We start from the raw sequence: 19,898 nt of genomic DNA on the forward strand, positions 1-19,898 counted from the left end.
ACTTTGTCTATCTCGGCTCACTGGTGACCGCAGACAATGACACCAGCCGTGCGATCCGGCTGCGAATTATCAGCGGAAGTCGTGCCTACTATGGACTCCACAAGCAACTGCGGTCGAGAAGACTTAGCCCTCGCACGAAGTGTAACCTGTAGAAGCTCATTAAACCGGTTGTTCTCTACGGGCACGAGACATGGATATTGCTCGAGGAGGACCTGCGTACACTCGGAGTATTCGAGCGACGAGTGTTAAGAACCATCTTTGGCGGCGTACTGGAGAACGGAGTGTGAAGGCGAAGGATGAACCACGAGCTCGCGCGACTACGTTACAATGTTTCCAAAACTATAGTTCTGTACAAATCGGTTGAGAACCATATAGCGATTTTAGTCAGAAGTGTCGGATACAATAACACCTGGACTTCTCATATCGCAGCGAACACCTTTTTTGCAGGACAGTCGTCCAGCATTTTCGAAACATGTCCTGCCCAGCGTTTCTGTCCAGCCTTCACCACCTTCTGGAGGTTCATGCTTTGGCTCTATTATTTTATTTATTTGATTTCGTCTTTGGTTTAATTACCGTACAGACTGATGACTTAAAAACTAGGAAATTCTTCTTAAGCCTTTTTTAAAACGACGTTTGCACATATTAAAATTAAACAAATGATACACTAAATTAAAAAGTTCACAACACTTGTCAATAGGGTGATTTTGGCCATAGGCAGTACGGTGGTGAGGAATAGAAAGAAACTGACGTTGTCGAAGTGTTCTCGTAGGTACATAAATGTTAACACGTTGTAGAATGTAAGCTCAGTCAAAACGGTTGGTCAATGTGTCGAATATAGAATCTTGCTGCAGTTCGACGCGCCGCTTTTTGAGTGAGGTTAGACATATCAGAGCACACCTTTCCTCGTACGGTGGGAGTTGGAGCGGGTCATTCCAGGGAAGACGCCGTAGAGCGTATCTTAGGAAACATCGTTGAACTCGTTCAAGACGGTGGCATTGTGTGCTTTGAGCTGGAGCCCACACCTGAACGGCGTACTCCAGTATGCTACGTACTGAAGCACAGTATATGGCTTTCAGTGCATAGACGTCATCAAAATCCTTGGTGTTCCGACGTAGGAATCCGAGAGCCGCAAATCCTTTTGCAGAAGTGAGCGCGACATGTTCTGCAAATGTGAGCCTGTTATCGATCTTCACTCCTAGGTCGAGAATAGACTGCACTTTCTCCAGCCTAACTCCGGTTAGTTGATAGTCAAAATTTATCGTTCTTCTACACTCCGTTCTCCTGCATGCCGTTAAAGCTGCACACACTCGCCACTCAAATACTCCGAGTGTGTGCAGGTCCTTCTCAAGCAATACCATGTCTCGTGCCCGTAGAGGACAACGGCGCCTTTTCTCCTGGAAAATTCGAACTCGCTGCTTCTTTCGCCGTCGATGATTTTTCACGTTTCGCTGGTTCCTCCTTGCACTACCACCACCCGTGCGTCGATCTCTTGGTTCATCACCCTTCTACACCCCTCGTCGAGCCAGTCGTTTCGTCGAGTTCGTTCCACATGCTCGATGGCATAATGCTATCAATGGATGTCTTGATGGTATCCCAACAGTCCTTGAGAGGGGCTTCGTCAAGCTCGCCCTCTGCCGGCAGGGCTGCTTCGAGCGATAGCGCGTAGTCTTCCAACCTCAGGTTGCATGAGTCGTGCGATATTTAACCGAGGCGGGCGTCGGTTTCGTATGTTATTCACAACGGAGTGAGATAGTGTTCTGACTCGACGTTGGTGCGTCTACAGAATCTGACGTTGATGATGTCAGAGAAGTGCCGGCTGTCTATCAAAACGTAGTCGATCTGTGATTGCGTTTGGTACGGTTATCTCCAGGTGTACTTGTGTGGGAGGCAGTGCTGGTAAAAGGTACTACGTACGGACATTCGTTTGGAGGCGGCGAAATCTATAAGTTGGCCCGTTTTCGTTGGTCAGCTGGTGCACGCTGAACCTTCCAATTGACCATCTCGGAATGTACCTCCTCCTAGTACCTCCTGCTAGTGAATGAATCAAACTTTAGAAAACGTGTAGAATGTAATTGATTATCGACACTCAATCAAAAGTCAATTTGAGGGTCATGTGATTTCTGCACTTTCAGTCTACCAACTCTTTTGACTTTGGGTTGATAAATATTTTTGGAAACCAATCACAGTTTTTTTTAAAATCCAGCATCACTCTGAAGAATTTAAACATTAACCAGTGTGTGTTGATTGTTGACTGTATATTGTTGACATTTTTGTGATAATAGGTGGTATGAATAAGAGTTGCTTCGATAGCTTTTACTTAGCTCGGGCTTTAGAATGGCAAAATTTGAAAGCATTTGCTCAACTAGATATTAAGAAGCAGAGTAGAACATTTACTTTCAACCAGCTCCGGATTAAAAATATGCATGCCATTCGAAGTATTTGACTCACAAAACTGCTCGAAAATAGCAAAAGCAATACTAGAGCTTTATTCATATCATCCGATGAATTTACATTTTATTAAATTCACATATTTAAAGGAGGCAAAAATATATGACACTTGATTTTCTGATATTTATGCGGTTACATCTTGACTAGACGAAAAAAAAGTGATGATGAGGCCGAAAAAATCAACACTGAGGGGAAAAAAGTTTATATTTACATATTAAATCAGTGCGGTGGAAAGTACTCCGCCGGCAGATTTTCAGATCTTTTCCACATTTTTCCTTGAAATAATACAATTTCTTCAATTAATAACATTTTTTCTCCCACCGACCCTATACTAACTATTTCATTGATTGATTGTTTGATTAGAGAGACTTTAAACTTAAAACTTCATTCATCTCTGTCAAACTAAAAATGTTTGGCTCGCTAAGATCTCGAACCAAACATCGCAAACCCGTGTACACCGGAAGTCAGATTTGCCCAGTTTCCTTTTTGAGGATATTTAGGAAAAATCCAATATTCTATCTCTCATTTTGTATTGAACTTATTGTAGTGAAAATTTATTGTTTCTGATACTTGTCATATCAAATGCCATCAGAATTGTATCAGATCAAACTAGAGTAATCATTCAATTTCACGACAATTGCTTCTATTTATAGATGCCTACCTATTTGTGTCAAAAGCAATTGCAGAAATAAGCAGAAACTCGTGCCAGAAGTTAAATAACGCTGCACGCTGCCGCCGCTCTTAATAGATGCTTATTTGCTGTGCAGAAGAAACCGCATCGTCATCGCCCAACAGGTTGGTAAGTTAAGTCGGTAAGATAAACATTCCATCATAACACGCTGTCTGGCCGTTGGTGTTTTATGCGATTATGACGCGCCATCATTAACGGCTTGACACCATAATTAATTGACGAGATTCACAGGTTCTATTATTAACCCTAGTGAGTTCACCGTTTCATGTTAATTGTGGTACAATGGAGATGTTGGCATCATTTCTTCTGAACTTGACCTTTTCCTGATCAGCTTAAGTGTCTCTTCGAGTGAGTTGAGATACAGTGAGACCGAAGTTTTTTTTCTAAGCTACCTATATCATAGACTTGGGCGTGAATTGAATCGTACCGAAAGAATAACCAATAATGCATCTAGCGTATGGGAAATTTCCCGTATATCTTGCAGCAATTGTCCATTCAGTTTCAAGTTTATGAAAAAAAAAACTAGGCCAAATATGTATTTAATTCAAATTAGTTTATTTGCTATATCTGACTTTATCACATTAATTCACTCGTTCAATGAACTCGTTACGCTCTTAGTTTTTTCACATACATTTAACCTCACAACCAATTCTATTTACAAAAATGTACAAGACCCTGCCGAGCGCCTTCAATTGAACGGACAATTCATCGCCTGGTCCATATGAACACAATAACCGCCGCTCGCGCTAAAAGCAGACAAATATAAGAAAGAAGAGAAAATCATTATACGACAGACAGTCAACAAAACTCGAAACCAACGTGTCCGGGGTATCCTGTCCCAGCAGGGACATCCCTATCCGCAGCGGGTTTCGGAGCGATATGATGTCCGACGGCAGGAAGGGCAGCCGGTTGTTCCGAATGCAACCGTTCGCACACCGGAAGGAAGCCATCGGTCGGCGGTTGTAGATGGCGTTGGCCAGGAAGCAGACACTCAGGAAGTGGCTGCAGCGGGCTTTTCCTGGGGAAATATTTGAAAATAAAATAGTCTTTCAGTTCATCAGTTTTGTTAAATTATTTTACAATTTATTTTATTTTATTGAACATTCATCAATCTGTTCTCAGGATTACTTTTCAAAACGTCTTATTAAACTAGTTTACCAAATTTTTGAAAAATCGTGACCTTTATTGACCGACCTAATTTTCAATGTCAAATGTTGCGCTGAATCTGAAAATGAAATTCAAAAAAATCTCAGTACAACTTTTGAGCTATGAACTATTTTTTTTAAATAATAAATAGTACTTGTACTTAGATTCAAATATCTCGAACTGCATAACACTATTTTGATATTCCTTTTTGCATGTTGATGGTGAATAAATTTTCTATAGATCTTTTGTGTTTCGTTGTTCCGTTTGATCATCAGTTTTATTGATATGAGTAATTTTATGATGGAAAAATCATGAATAAATACATTTTTCTAATTTTTTAACGACAGCTTTAGATTCGAACCGTAGTGTACTAATCATAGTATAAAGATTATTTAACATGGTAACTCTCATTCGCTCCATGCTGAAATGCAGAAGGTCAAATGTCAAATTTTAGCAAGATCGTACTTCGGGGAGGGGTTGTTGAGTCTCAAGCGTGAATGGAATTTTAAGGTTTTTTGCTAGAGAGGAGCAAAAAATACTGATTTTTCATTAAGTACAGCAAAGTCTTTTTACACTGATATACGTATCTCGTAAAAAAAAACCGTGCTAATTCCAAGGGATTGAAATCAAGAGAGAATTCTTCGCATTTGGAGTGGTAATGATCAAAATTCCACAACTGCTTCACAAATTGCAACAATAAGCACATTTTCACTCTCTCTGAGCACTGGTTTCTCTCATTTGAACCCAAACCTTCTAATTTTCTCTAACAAATTGCCACAAATTACCACAAATTCAATCATTTGCTGCACAATTTGTGTGATCATTGACGAATCTTCTCCATTTATTTCAGTTCCGCGGCTAATTCCCGACAACCGTGTAAAAAAGACCATTCAAATTCTACCGCTCTGAAACTTCATGTCTCAGGTCTCAGGTCTCAGGTCTCATGTGTCACGTTCTTAGTATCAGAGCTAAGATTTCCCAACTTCAAAATTTCTAAGTATTTCCCATTCAAAAGTACTATTTTCTTTCAAACCGTGTTAATTCGCGAAATCCGTGTAAAAAAACAAATCTTGTTAATTCTCGAAAACCTAACGAGCCTATAGTAAACAAAGAGCCGTATGTCATGATTGGGATTTTTGATTTTATGTCAGTGGCATTCCAATCGAGCAGAACCAAGCAGTCTTAAAGGCAGCCCCAAGGTTATTAGATCACAAGGTTCTCTGACTTTGTCAGTAAGTAGGCGAGGAGAGCGCGGTGAGGTTCAGTGAGTTTGTTTGTAAACATCGGAAGATTTGTTGGAGCTGAGGGCTTTGTTGGTAAACAAACTCCACGAACTCCATAGTAGCCAAATCGAAATGGCTGAATCGGGAGTTTCGCATATCGTTACACCTCTTATATATACACACCTTGGGCAGCCCTACAGCAGGGTTGCAAGCTCATTATTTTGAAAGGTATCAGATTGCGCTTCTTTGTTTACTATAGATTTTTTTACGAAAGCCGTGTAAAAAATCCGTATAACAAAACCTTAGTGTACTTTTAATCTTCATGTCTTAATTTAGTTTGAGATGATCGTTAAAAGTACTTAGTGAGTGTTATCTATATATGTAAATTTATTATACCACAAAGGTTGTTTCCAATGAGGAATTAGATGATACAAGGCTGATCCTTTTTTTCAAGAAAATTGAAAGAGTCCATTGCGATAGACTTCTTTAGGTTGGCTAAAATGTTTTTTTTTTCTCAATTTTAGTGTCTTTAATGAACGCTACATTTTCTGACCTCTTAATTTGACATTATGTTGTAATCGATAATTTTAATACTTTAATTATAGCATATTTCAAAGAAAAACTCTATAAAATGTCGTTAAGGGTTATATGAAACATTATTTGATTACTTTAAATTTCTGTGGAGCAAATTATTTGCGGAGCTAATAATATTATTAAATTTTTTATGAAGTGGTTCTTGAAACAAAATTGTTATTATCTTCAACAAAAAATATTTTTCGAAAAACTGCTTCCACTAAAATTAAAAAAAAAAACACTTAATATATTGCGTCAGCTTTCATTACATCGTATGAAACAAACTGTAAAAAAATTATGTTGTCTAGACAACATAATCTATATGATAAATTCAAATTTTAATGTTGTTTTGATATCTTTTGCAGCAGTTTTCTGGGAATTCTTAAGATGTTTCATACGACGTAATCAAAGCTCATGTAAAAAAATTGTTCCTCAGATAGTTTTGATTACTGTTTTGAGCATAATATTTTGTTGGCTCATCTGTTGTCTCCTGAGCCGAGGGTTGTTGATTTTGCATTTAAAGCCTTTTCAAAAATTCGAGAATCAAGATCACCTTGTATAATCTTTCTGAAATACGTGGCTTTTATAAAACCAAAAACGCGACCATTTCCTAGCAAAATTTTTAAAACTCGGTGAACTTATCTGAAAATTTAGAAACCATTATATAAAATTTGATAAATTTATATGAAAATTGAAGCTTATTATGAAAATGCATAAGATAATTTTTTAGAATGAATTTTTGTTCAATAAAAACGTCTTACCAGTTTAAAAACTTATTATAATAATATAATTGATAACTCAAAGGAACAGCATTTTGACAGATTTTCTCTATCACCTCTAGTTTTGATTATGTATATGGAGCTTATAAGGTTAAAAATGAATCAGATTTGAGTGACATCAATCATTGAAAACTGAAAAAGTAACAATCTATATGAAAGAGATGAACTGATCCTAAATTGGTTTATCATACCTCATTTCATTCTAGATACAAATATTTATTTTTTAAAAGTTTGGGAAAATATCGTAACGAATATTTATGACATTACCGAACAAAAAGTTTAAAAAAGGGTTTATTTCATTCAACAATTATGTTGAAGCCTGCAAAACATTTTGATTTTTGCTTTGAAAAATATTTAAAATTTTTACTCAAAACTTCCACATTTTACAATATGGAGAAGAGTAAACAAAACGAGAACTTCTATAAGTTTTTTCACAGAAGTCGAAATCACTCAAGTTCTTGAAGAAAGTTTAATCGCTTTATTAACTTTATTTAAAAATATGTTTTGCAACGTAAAATTGCAGAAATTTAATACCAAAATGATTTTTACCGATTTTCAAACTTTATTTAAAAAATAAAAACTGGTAACTAAAAAAAATTGAGGCTGAAATAGATTTCTTGAAGAATATTTCACATCAGTATAAAATTTGTAATAACATGAACGATTTTTTTATAATCAAAGTGATAAATTATTGAGTAATCGATTTTAGGTTTTAGATTTTTTTTTGCTTATCCTGATGATTATCGTGAGTAGTAAACACCTTTTACATGGATCCAACTTGTTGATAGGTTAAACTAGTATTCGATACATGAATTTTGAAGTTAAAATGATCGGTTTAAATTCTGAACTTGCTTAGTAATAACAAGTTCATAATAAACATTCTGAAGACGAGGCAGGGGTTTTAAGTGTTAAGATTTGAGATTCAATACAAAAATTTTTTTGAATTGCTAAACTAATTAAAAGTAGTTTCAATCCGTGAGCGTAATGTACATATTTAGTGTCGTAAAATGCCATGCCCAAAGCCTTAAGTGAAAAAGGTATAAATTTCAGTTTTCTGACATTTTCAACACTTATTTTGGAATCAAGTGATTTCCTGTTGCTACGGAAAATTCATTTCAAGAACTAAAATTATACTTGGAAAATTCTCCAATGGGGGAGGAGGAGGTTAAACCCCTCAATTCCCACTTCCCATCACCTCCGTTTACACGACCATGGTTGCCAGAGACATTCCAGACAAGGATGCCGAAAAAATTTCTGTGTTTTGGCGAAAAAAAATTCTGACTTTCTGTGATTTTGCCCAAAAATTCTATGACGATATTTCCTTATTTTGAATTGAAATTTCATGATAAATTTGATCTTTTTTACATTTTACTTGAGTAAAGTACCTTTCAAATCTTATTATATTTTTGCAATCTAAACTTAGAAATCCGAAAATAATATTGACATCAAAAATTAAAATTTAGGAAATACGTAGGAGAGAGTGGGGTATTATAGGCAAAAGTCAACAACATATAGAAAAAATATGCTTACGTAAAGCGACGATGATGACAGTTGGAGATTTTTATCATAACACACAGCTGAGATATTTAAAGTGGCCCACGTTTCCCCATGGCCCACGTTGCTTCACTCTCCCCTGCAAAATTAAAAAAATCTGTTAAATTCTGGAATATTCCCAAGACTCTGTGTTCTGTGACACAGATTCTGTGATGAAAATTTGCTCAAAATTCTGTGGGATTACAGATTTTTTTGTGATTTCGGCAACCTTGATTCCAGGTGAATTCGAAATAATAGTTTGAAAAACTGCTCTTTCAAGTACTTTGTGAACATTATCTTAAACGAAATTTAAATTTAAAATGCTTAAATTTGGAATGTTATCTTATGAAAGTTATAAGATAAAAGACTTTGAATATTTGTCTGTATTGAGACATTCCAATACGTAAAAAAAAACCTCTTTGAAAAAAAAAGCTGTTGCAACTATTCGTTACTTGTCACTGTTTTTGCAAAAGATATTATATGAGAAAATCTTACGAATGGGATCGCCTTTGCAGTACGGCTGGGTCCGGCCACCGTTGATGCAGAAATCGACCGATCCGGTGAAAGAATTTTGTCCCAGGAAACCGGCATTGGTGTGAAATATTTGCACCACGTTGGCATCGTCCCGCGTCAACCGGAACTGCGTCGACGCGTGTTTCTCAATTAGTGGCCGCGCTGGGTCCAAACCTGTTTAGGGATAGCACATGGGAAGAAAGCAGGGAAATTGTCAGTTACGAGTTGGGAAGGTATTTTTCTATAGTTGAAAGTTTCGCAATGCGAGATGAACGAATCTAATAACGTCGCGGCTGTCAATCAAACGAAAATTTCCAGGAAGGAAAACAACTCTTCGATGATCATTGCAAAGCATACCAACATATGTATGTAAGTACGTACCGATGATTTTATGCTGTGGCTTGGTCAAATGGTTGGTCATCATCCCGCAGATGTGTGCTCCCAGTGAGTGGCCCACACAGGTGATGTGTTTACTCCGGCTACCGGTGAAGGTGAGGAATGAGTAGAGCTGGAGCAGAGCAGATCGGGTCGCATTCGACAATGAGCAAACGATTAGTGGGTAAGTGTAATTACATGTTTAGATGGTGGAACAGGGCGAAGCGAAGCAAAAACGAAAGAAAAACGCGTTGAAATAAAAACAAACAATCATCATCTATGCTCTGCCACCCCGCGAGTCGGAGAAGCTTTTTCTTGCTATGCTGGTCTGAGCAAAATGGCTCAGTAAGCTCATTATATGTTAGAAGGTAGGAACTCACCTGTGCTGAACATTGGGCGACTAGCTTCGTATTCGAGAGCGACGAAAGATAGCATGGATACTGCGAGATTCGCTCCCAGTCGACGGCGATCACGTTGAACTTGCGAGAGAGGTAAGCTTGGTGATAAATTAAATGTTGTGCATTAGAGCAGAATATAAACAGTAGCAGTAGGGGAAGTAGAGAGCATAAAAAGTAGTAAATGCTACTACTTTTTTGTTCGAAGCTTTCACGTTTCCAGGTGTGTTGGAGGTGTTTTAGCTTAAGCTGTTCCTAATGATGAAACATTAAGCTTGGAGAAATATCTACCAACATGTATTGAACCTAAGAAGTTGACTGATCAAACAGACTAGGAATTAAAATTGAAAAAAAATAGACAATGCTATACAAAACTACACGAATTGCTGTAGAATGACATAAGAATAAGTTTACTCTAGGTTCTTTGGAGACACTGATTCTGCACTAAGATATGCGTAATATAACCGTTGAAAAGCTGAGCAATAATTACTGTTAGTATTTTTTGCACATGTAAATTATGATTCATAAATGCATTTGTATTTTTTTTGTTACAGATGCATTCAAATGTCAATTCATTTTGATATTTGAAGGATTTCAACAATTCACATCCCCCAATGTGGACAGCTTAAACCGTTTGTACATACCATCTTTAAGGTACATTATGTGACGACTAGTTTGGGTTCCATTGAACCCGTGGATGATGATGGCCGTTTCCCGGTGCGGCTTGAAACCCGCCTTGAAGAAAGTCTTTGGTTTGTGGAGATTCACCACCCGGCCACGCTTCACGGTGCTGGAAATAAATTGAGAAACGACGATTAATTCACGATTTTTTTTTTATTTCGATTACTGTAAACTGGGGTAAATTTATTCACATAAGCATCAATTACCAAGTCTAAAGTTTAAATATCAGAAATCAGTTTTCTACGTTTGAAAGCCTATAAATTGAGTTTCAAATAGACAAATTTGAGTTAAGGTACACCGGAGCAAGTTCAAACTCGAGGCAAGTTCAAACATTCAACTTTTCTCTGTTACCTGTTATATTTCTTCTTCTAGAATTTGTTGTTTAGGCTCAAACAAACAATCTGACATAGATAACCATAGGAGCCGTTCACATATCACGTGGACATCTTAGAGGGGGGGGGGGGGGGCTTATGGAAATATCCACGCTAGTCCATGGAGAGGGGGTAAGAGTTTGGGTCATGTCCAAGTCAATTCATGATCAATTACCAAGTCTAAAGTTTAAATATCAGAAATCAGTTTTCTACGTTTGAAAGCCTATAAATTGAGTTTCAAATAGACAAATTTGAGTTAAGGTACACCGGAGCAAGTTCAAACTCGAGGCAAGTTCAAACATTCAACTTTTCTCTGTTACCTGTTATATTTCTTCTTCTAGAATTTGTTGTTTAGGCTCAAACAAACAATCTGACATAGATAACCATAGGAGCCGTTCACATATCACGTGGACATCTTAGAGGGGGGGGGGAGGGCTTATGGAAATATCCACGCTAGTCCATGGAGAGGGGGTAAGAGTTTGGGTCATGTCCACGTGGACATACTTACTTCGAAAATATTTTCTAAAGGTAAATAAATATTAAGATGTTTAAGTCAAAATCTTAATATTGCAAAGCTTTCCAGTTTCAGCTTGAACAATTAGTAGCCACTCGAAAGCAAGTGATAAATATGATAATTAAGAAATTTAAAATAAATAATTTTATATCAGGAAATGCTAATTCGTTTTTTTTTTTTCAAAATCAGCCATTTCAATAAAAAAAAGGAAAAAGTAGTGTTATCTTACTGTCAAATAACATTATGAAAAAAAAAACAATTTCAAATCTGCTCTGACTTGTGGACTATTGGATAAGTTTTATTTGGTTTCTTTCAGACATAGGTGCAATCCGGTTGTGCTGGGAAGACCAGTTGCCAGTTATTAGAATGCTTGTTAATGTCGGTCCGGCATGCAATCTTATACCGATAATTCCACTTCCGAGGAATTTTATTATTGGAGTACAGTCTGATTTGAAGTGTACAGCTTCGATGATTTTTTTTTAGTTATTCTCCCAAAATCATCGAATGCAGAAAAATTGACAAAAACCAATGAAATTCGAAGCTTTTGGATGTTTGACCTAGGACTAATCTCAGTTTGAATTTCAAGCAAGAATGAAAGTGTAGGCTCGTGGAAAATATTTGTTAAAAGTATAAAGATAGTGAATGATTTTCTTGCAAAAACATTACCAAAATTAGCCTAATAATGTTCAAATATTTCCAAAAACCTTGTTCACTGAAATGGTTTTTGAACCGTCAAAAAGAAGCAGCTTGTATTACTAGAAAAATATGACCCCAATTGAGATGTTCAAGTAAGAATGAGTTTTGGTGTCGAGGCGTTGGGCAGGTCACACCTTTTCCTACTTACGAGCTCATCTAATCGGAAAAATATCGGGTTGCAGCGCGTGTTAATTATTTTAAAGTGCCAGAAGAATAGCCCAAGCTAACGTTCCTTCGATGGCGATAAGGAATTCGCAAAGAGAAGTTGATTTCTCAGGTCAAATATAATTTTAGTTGTGGAAATGTGAAATTTATTTGGCAGAATTTGCAAGAAAACCCGGTATGATTGTGCCAGTGGGTCCGGGTCCAGCCGACGTTCTCGTGTGTGAGTGTGTGTGTGTGTATGTGCAATGTAACCACTACATATGTATATTTAAAAAAAATGAGTTCCCGATACAGGCGAATGTGTGCCTGGTTCAGATAAATGATCACAACTTCCAATGTTATGTACCCAAAAAACTAAAGTGTTAGTGAGTTATAATCAGAGTCCAGCATCGGCCATTGCTCTTAAATATTTGTGCCATTCGCAATTGCCTGGGGAATTCTGGGGAAGTTTAGGAAATCTTCGATTCTTTTACTATGTGGTTGAAGTGCCATAGAATCATGCCATAGAATCTAATTCGCCATAGAATCTAATTCGTCTCTACACTTTCTCAGTCGGTAGAAATGTTCAATGCCACTTTAAGGGCATATTAAATTTCTTGGCGGATTTAGATTGTCCTGCACAACAGGCGCTTTCTTCCGAAATTTATTAATATCTTATTATGTTTATTAGGTTTAAGAGATCCGACAATCTGTGTAAGTATGATCAGCGTGAGTTCCCTAGTGTATTGGCGCAAATATTGATCAAACTGAGTGCCTCAAGCACTCACATTTATCTTAATACATGTTTTGGTTAGTGTGGAAAAATGATAACTCATCGTGAAGTTACAACAATACACAAATAGGATGTATCTTATGTATCTTCTACTACGTTATAATACAGTTAATATAAGTGTAAGCATTCATCGTTCGTAGGAATCGTGTTTTACAAACACTTCTAAGAATAATTTGGTCTTAGAATCATACATTCTCTCGATGTTGAAATTTAAATTTTACTGAAATTGTACGACTTATTTTCTATTTATGTTTTACAACAACAAACCTCATGCAATTTTAAATTGTCAGTTTTAAAACAAAAAAAAATATTTTAATATAAATTACAATCAAATTTCCGTGAGAAGACCAAAATAAAGTTTACAAAATGACGTGTATCCTATATTCTTATATACTGATTTTCGCGCTTTTTTTTTACAATAGTAGTGTGTGCAATTTCATATTTTCACTGTCGTATGTAGTCAATGTCGAAGCTTCATAAGGTGACTGACCTCGAGTAATCATTTAGTGATTTCTGTAGCCACAGTGAAGTCGCGTTTTTATTCGCTATAAGGGAAAAAAAACCCTTCGTAATGCCAAAAGATTTTGAAATGCCGAACAGCTCTGGTAAGTTACTTCAAAACATCTATAAATATTCGAATTTTATTCGTTAATTCTGAAGCAAGCCATTATCTTGTTGCAAAAAGCATTTTGTTTTTAACTAAAGGAAAAAAACTTCTTTTATCCTATACAGATTCCGATTTGGAAAATACTCTTCTGGCGAGTCCGTCATCGGCAACAAAAAAACGCTCTGCCATTTCTCCAGCAGAGAATCTTGATAAAAGGCAACGGATGGCCCTTCCTGCTGACTTAAAGGTCACCTTAAAACGAAAGGATGGTGACATTGATGAAGCGTTTTTCGACGACCTGAAATCGGTTCTTATCAATCTCCACCAAGAGGTTCCTGATGTGTGCCACCAACCTCGTTTTTATGGGTGTGGCTCATTATCAGGAATCGCTTGGTTTCACGCCGCGGATGCGGAGAGCCTCAATTGGCTTAAAGGATCTTTAGACACCTTGAAAGCCAACGGCAGTTTCAAGGACTTGATTGTCCTGCCGTCCACACCTGTGCCTCCATCACGTAAGGGAATTATAACAGTTTCAAATGAACTGAACCTCAGCGGCCACAATGGCGCAGAGATTCTTCTGAAAAGCATTGCAAAGCTAAACAAATCTTACATAAACACTAAGTTCTGGAGGGTAAAAAATTATACCCCTCCAGAACAGCAAGTATCGAGCAGTGTTATCTACTGATGACGAATCGGCCAAAGTTTTGGAAACAGTAAATAATTAAATTTTCATTTGGTAGAGTTTATAAAAAACTTTTTACAAATCAAAGAGAAAACAAGTGAAAAATAAATAACTGAAATGTATAAAACTTTATTTTCTTTCTGTTCTGAAATTTTTATACTTTTATGAAAATAAATTAATTATGAAAAAATAAAATAAATAAAAATTAATAAGAAAATTAAATAAATAAAGAACTAAAATAAATTTCAAAAATAAAATCATAAAATGAAATGAAATCCTTTGGATGAATCCAATCCAATTAACTCCAATTAACTGTAGACTTCTCTTTGTCTACATTAAGATCAGATAAATTGAACATTACCTGATATGGAAAACAGCTCTCATGCTCAAATATCCCTCTGTGGATTATGCTTTCTGCTATAATTTTAATAATAAGTCCATATTGGGTTATATTTTTTTTCAGTTAAATGATGAAATTTATAAAAAAAAGGCCAGGCACAATTTTACCGTTAGTTTGGATAACGTGCCTCTATTGAGCCACCACCTTTCTGATACCTGATACCTGTATTACTAGAAAAATATGACCCCAATTGAGATTTTCAAGTAAAAATGAGAGTGGGGTCATGAAGGGGAACTTGTTTTCCAGATATCCGATGATAGTAAAAAATCGTGATTTTTTAAATCATTATACGTTTGTACTCGCAAAACAAAATCGACGAGAACTTTCAATTATTCACTCATAAAAAAAACTTTTTTTTATATGTTTCTGAAGACTTCTATTCATATTTTTTTTTATTTCCTCAAGAAAATGGATTTTGACCGTGCTGATTTTTTTTTGTTTTTACGATGAAAATTTGTGCCAATATCGAAATGGGGTACACATGAATACATTCTGCTTTGTGCGTGGGTGGTATAATTTCCATCAGAAAATCACATCATACCTTATAGAGTATCAATTAGTGAACGTTATACCATAAAAACATCATTTTATCTTCTTTACCACTGGAAATTGAGAGATTATACCTAAAAACGTCAGTTTCTCAGAGACATGAATTTTATTGTTGACAAAACTTGTTTACAAAATTTGCGTTTAAAAAATTTATGAAATCGCGCAGAGCAGCGCACAAATTTCCAACTTTGGCAGACTGCCATTTCTCTTACAATTGAAATTTTTTTCATGAAACTTTCACACAAGCTAGATATACTTATAAACTCTTCATTCAATGATTTTCGAACATTTTGCGGGCACTGGGAAGAAAGATACAGCTATTTGAGTAAAAGTAGAGAAAATTGAAATTTCATCGCATGATAAGCTGTAACTATGTCACATTTTACGATTTCATCTCAATTTTGTGAGGTTATGTAAAAAAGTACTTTCTAGTATGTGGCCAAATTTTATCAAAATCGATTTAAAGTTGAAGCGGTTGGTTTCGGTGTACCAGCCGAAGTAACACAGATTAAGCTAACTAGCATTAGGATGTTTTATTATGGTTTAATGATGGCATTTTTTGTGCAGCTCGATTTATGACGGTTTAATTATGGTCATGCAAAATGCTTATATTCTTTGAATGACCATATGTTTACAGATAGTTTTGAAAAAGCTAATAAAGCTTTAATTATACATACTGTTTTATTTCTTTTGAAAGAGTTATGAATGCTCTGTTTAAACTAAAATAAAACACAAACTCTGAAGTTTGCTCCAAGCTTTCTTTTGTACGTTCTATAATTACACTCAGTGCATGGTTATTAAACCGCCATAAAACTTAGTGACAGTTCCCGATCAAGATGTAAAAACAGGACACGTTTGGGTTAGATAGCACATATTTGAATTGGAATTCCCATTTTTATACATTTTTTAATAGTTATGTGTGTTGGTTTTGAGTGAAAATAGATAAAATATATAAAAATCATTGGAAACTTCAAATTAACGGTAGTGGTATGAATATCTCTACAACATGAGTATTGAGTGAAAGGGCCAAAATATTAGGATATTTTTTTTTGCTTGACGCTATCATTAATCCAAGATGGCGGCTTCCGATTTTATTTCCAAAACTGTAATTTACTGAAAATATCCTGAAACCTTCACAATATGGTTATTGGGTGAAAGTGATAAATGAGTCGAGTTTCGTTGTCCGTCGCCATCTTAAATTCCTAGATGGCGGATATAACTCAACTTGAAAATACTTTAAATGACTGAAAATCGCATAATACCCATATTATAGGGGTATAAGTTGAAAGAGATCAACCGGTAGAAGTTGAATTTCGCTATCTGGCCTCCACTGAACTTTAAAATGCTGTTAATCAATGAAAATCGCATAAAATCCCACACTATGGGTAAAGGTTGAAAAAGATGAACGAGTAGAAGATAAATTTCGCTATCAGGCGTCATCTCCTACAATATGGGTAATAGTTGAAAGGGATCAACGAGTAGACGAAATTTGACTTTTACTCGTATAGCCCTTTCACCCAATACCAATATTGTTGGGGTTTCATGCGATTTTAAGTCATTTACAACCTTTTTTAAAGTTCAGCGGAAGCCGCCATCTTGGATTTAAGATGGCGTCAGACAAACTTCAACTCATGGTTTATTCCACAGGTCATTCACAACCAATCCCTTTTCATTCAAAAAGTTTATCCTCATTCACTGTACTAATGATTAAAAACTCAGAAATGAGGAACTCATACAAAGCGTGCAGTTGGTTGGCTTGCGAGAGAAACGTCAAATTTAAGCTTTTTGTATGGCTCTCATGGCCATTATAAAACTAATTAGCCATTTATCTGACCATAAAAAGCTTGAATTTACTAACGCCATGTTGGTTGCAAAATCGAAGGTCACAAAATGACGCCATGTTGATGGATTCACAATGCGAGTATTTGAAAATATTTGTTCAGGCCTATTTTCCATAAATTCCATCATGATAGACCATAAGATTTGACGAGGCGTATTTATTTTAAGATGCTATTTAATACACATTTTTTCTAAAATCTTGAAGTAGGAAAGATGATCATAATATTTGGCTATTAATTTTACCAGATCATATCTCAATAATGCAATTATCATTCATCAACCATTGCTTCTGTAAAAAATTAAAAAAAAAAATCCGAGAACTCACAGAAAAAAAAACAAAAATTGCTAACATTTTGAATAATAGCTTTTTAAAAGCTTTGGTGATCACCAATGATTGGTTATGATGACGTTTCTAGGATAGAGCCAAATAGCCTGATTTTGGCTTTTATTAGAGTCCAGGTGATGTTATAAAGTGCGCTTTGGCTTTTTATGAAGATAAATGCTATAGTCCTAACGAAATTTTGCTAACCATAACAAAGCTCCCAAGCTCCCAAGCTGTTACTTGGGAGGCGATTTCATTCCTATGGAAGGATGTATGATTCCATACATCCATAGATTCGATCTGTAGGAAACACTACATAAGTCAAACCATCAATATCATCTTGAATCAAATTAAAAAATTCCAACTACGAAGAAGAGAACGCAAAAACATTAATTCCATACATACAACCATAAAAAATAAGGAAAACGCCTGATACCCCGAAACCAATCTCTCATTCAATCCGCTTTAATTTTTTATCGCGTTGATTGATTTTGATAAAAATTGGCCAAATACTAGAATGTATGTTTTTACATAATTTCTCCAAATTTTGAAGCGCTGATGTGGGATAGGCTGGCTCGAGTTTGGTTTTGGTATGCCAGGCGTATTGGGTTCGATTCCCGGTATCGCCAAGAAAACTTTTGGTTTTGAATCCCAAAAGAGGCCTACAGGTATGAGGGTGTTTTCTCTCATAACAGACTATGTAATAAGAATGTTCAATCAGTTACCAGCTGTTAAAAACACCTCTATTGCGATATCGATATCGATATGAAAGTTTTTAATCAATATAACTTCTGAGAAGGGGGGAGAAAGTATCGGTGGAGCAGTGAAGAAAGAGGTTTGTGAGTTTTTAAAAACTATATCAGATTTCGAGAAAAAGAAATAAAAACTTTGAAGAATTTTCGGTTTTGTCTTGAGTTATTTTCAACATAAAAATATACTTTAGGAATATTAAGAAACTTCACTCAAACTCACATGAAGATGGTAAGTGCATTTCCAAAGGTATGAAATCTTTGTGGCAGCAAAGCACGTGACCATAAAGAGATTTAAAATATTCACAATAAATATCCCTTCAATAAGGTTTGAAGCACCAAAGTCGATTGTGGAAGATTTCGAACAACTTCCCCAGCATTTTAGGAGATGGAGCTCGAAAGAGCGAAAACATACCTCTTGCATTGTTTTTAAAATGTCACTTAAGCAAATGTTCGATGCTGTGCCTCATCGCAGATACTGCATCACGACTTGCACGATTTATGCATCAATGGAAGCTGAAACATGGAAGGAAGAGGTTGAAGTCATTCCATGTACGTCTTGAAACCGTATGAATAGAATTTTGATGAAAATAAATAACTATACTGCAACAAGCCATATGTTGAACATGGGGCCATCTTTTCGATTTTGTTGGTTCTAATGAATGAAAAATATTGTTTTTCAGGATTCCAGAGTCAAGACTTCGATAGCAGATCAATAATTGGAAAAGAATTTTGTAATTATTTTGAAAAAAAAATTCAATTCCAAGGAATTTCATTCATGAAATAAGGCAATCAGCAGCTGTGGGAGCCTAAATCAGGTTTAGGGAGGAAAAAACTGAACTTGTACCTACTAACATAAACTGCTCGAGCAGGCTCGTTACCGCAAATTCACTTTCAGTTAGTTTGGTCATTGATCTTGAATGGGCACTCTGGGTTGGTTTGGTATCCATGCTACTGACTGGGTATCGATGATGTTATCGCACACACAGTTGATTTTCCTTTTTCATAGACTGATAGCTGCTGCGGATGATTAATTTTCTGTGCGTGATTCGTTTGATAAATCCACTAGGAGCATCTTCTGCGCGTTACTAGTGCGGTAAGTCGATAATCATTTCCATAGAAAGTTAATTAAAATTACCGCCGTTACCGGAGGACGTTCGAAAATTGGCACTGATCAAAGGGTATATTATGCAGCATTAACATAATGTACCCTTCAAGTGATAAAAGGGTCGAAGCGTTTTCCATTTCGCTGACATAAAATTAGGATTGTGTGTAACGTGGCTGGATTTGCAACGTAGGAGATCGCTGGACAAAAGTAAGAGTTGACCGGGAGCATCGGCTAACGGTTTTGGTTGGCTTATTTCTGGTTTTGCGGTACCATAGAGCTGCCGGGTGCCGGGAAAATCTTGTTTCCGAAGGAACCAGTAGTTGTTTTGATGGGATCGAAAGAAAAACTTGATTATATGCAAGTGCGCGGTGGACTTTTTTATTAGATTTGTTGGACACATCTTTATGGGCTATTCGAATTGCAAGAACTACACCTCTGCTGTAGGCCGAAGAGACATTGACCTGAATCGTCTGATAAGCCGTTATTAGACACTTTCAACTGAAAAGTGGTTTGAAATGAAAGTACGTTTATTGGAGCACAGGTACGAATTTCTAAGATGTTTTTGGTCAACGAAACTTGATCAAACTTTCAATCATCCATTGCATTGCTTCAATTTTTTATGCGCAAGTTCATAAATTTCACGTGATTTCAAAAGAAGTTTCCACAAATATATAGTTGAAAAATAGTAATTTTTTAAATATAGTTTTTTAAATCTTAAACTTTATTCATTCATTCCCGCGACATCAAGAAGCATTTTTGAATTACCA

The 19,898-nt window shown here is 36.1% G+C and overlaps 1 protein-coding gene across 1 annotated transcript in view; it reads right to left on the reverse strand.

The window, feature by feature from the left end:
• Window positions 1-2,806: 2,806 nt before the first annotated feature.
• Window positions 2,807-19,898, reverse strand: part of LOC129746796 (phospholipase A1 member A-like) — a 31,900-nt gene continuing 14,808 nt past the window's right edge. Inside the window, exons 3-8 of the mRNA XM_055740676.1 lie at window positions 10,321-10,466; window positions 9,662-9,777; window positions 9,288-9,414; window positions 8,889-9,080; window positions 3,959-4,157; window positions 2,807-3,885 (exon numbers count right to left, since the gene is read on the reverse strand). Of these exons, the coding sequence (XP_055596651.1) occupies window positions 3,828-3,885; window positions 3,959-4,157; window positions 8,889-9,080; window positions 9,288-9,414; window positions 9,662-9,777; window positions 10,321-10,466 (838 nt within the window). The 3' untranslated portion in view covers window positions 2,807-3,827. The remainder of the gene's footprint in view (window positions 3,886-3,958; window positions 4,158-8,888; window positions 9,081-9,287; window positions 9,415-9,661; window positions 9,778-10,320; window positions 10,467-19,898) is intronic.

Source organism: Uranotaenia lowii, chromosome 2 (genome assembly GCF_029784155.1).
Source record: "Uranotaenia lowii strain MFRU-FL chromosome 2, ASM2978415v1, whole genome shotgun sequence".
NCBI lineage: Eukaryota > Metazoa > Arthropoda > Insecta > Diptera > Culicidae > Uranotaenia > Uranotaenia lowii.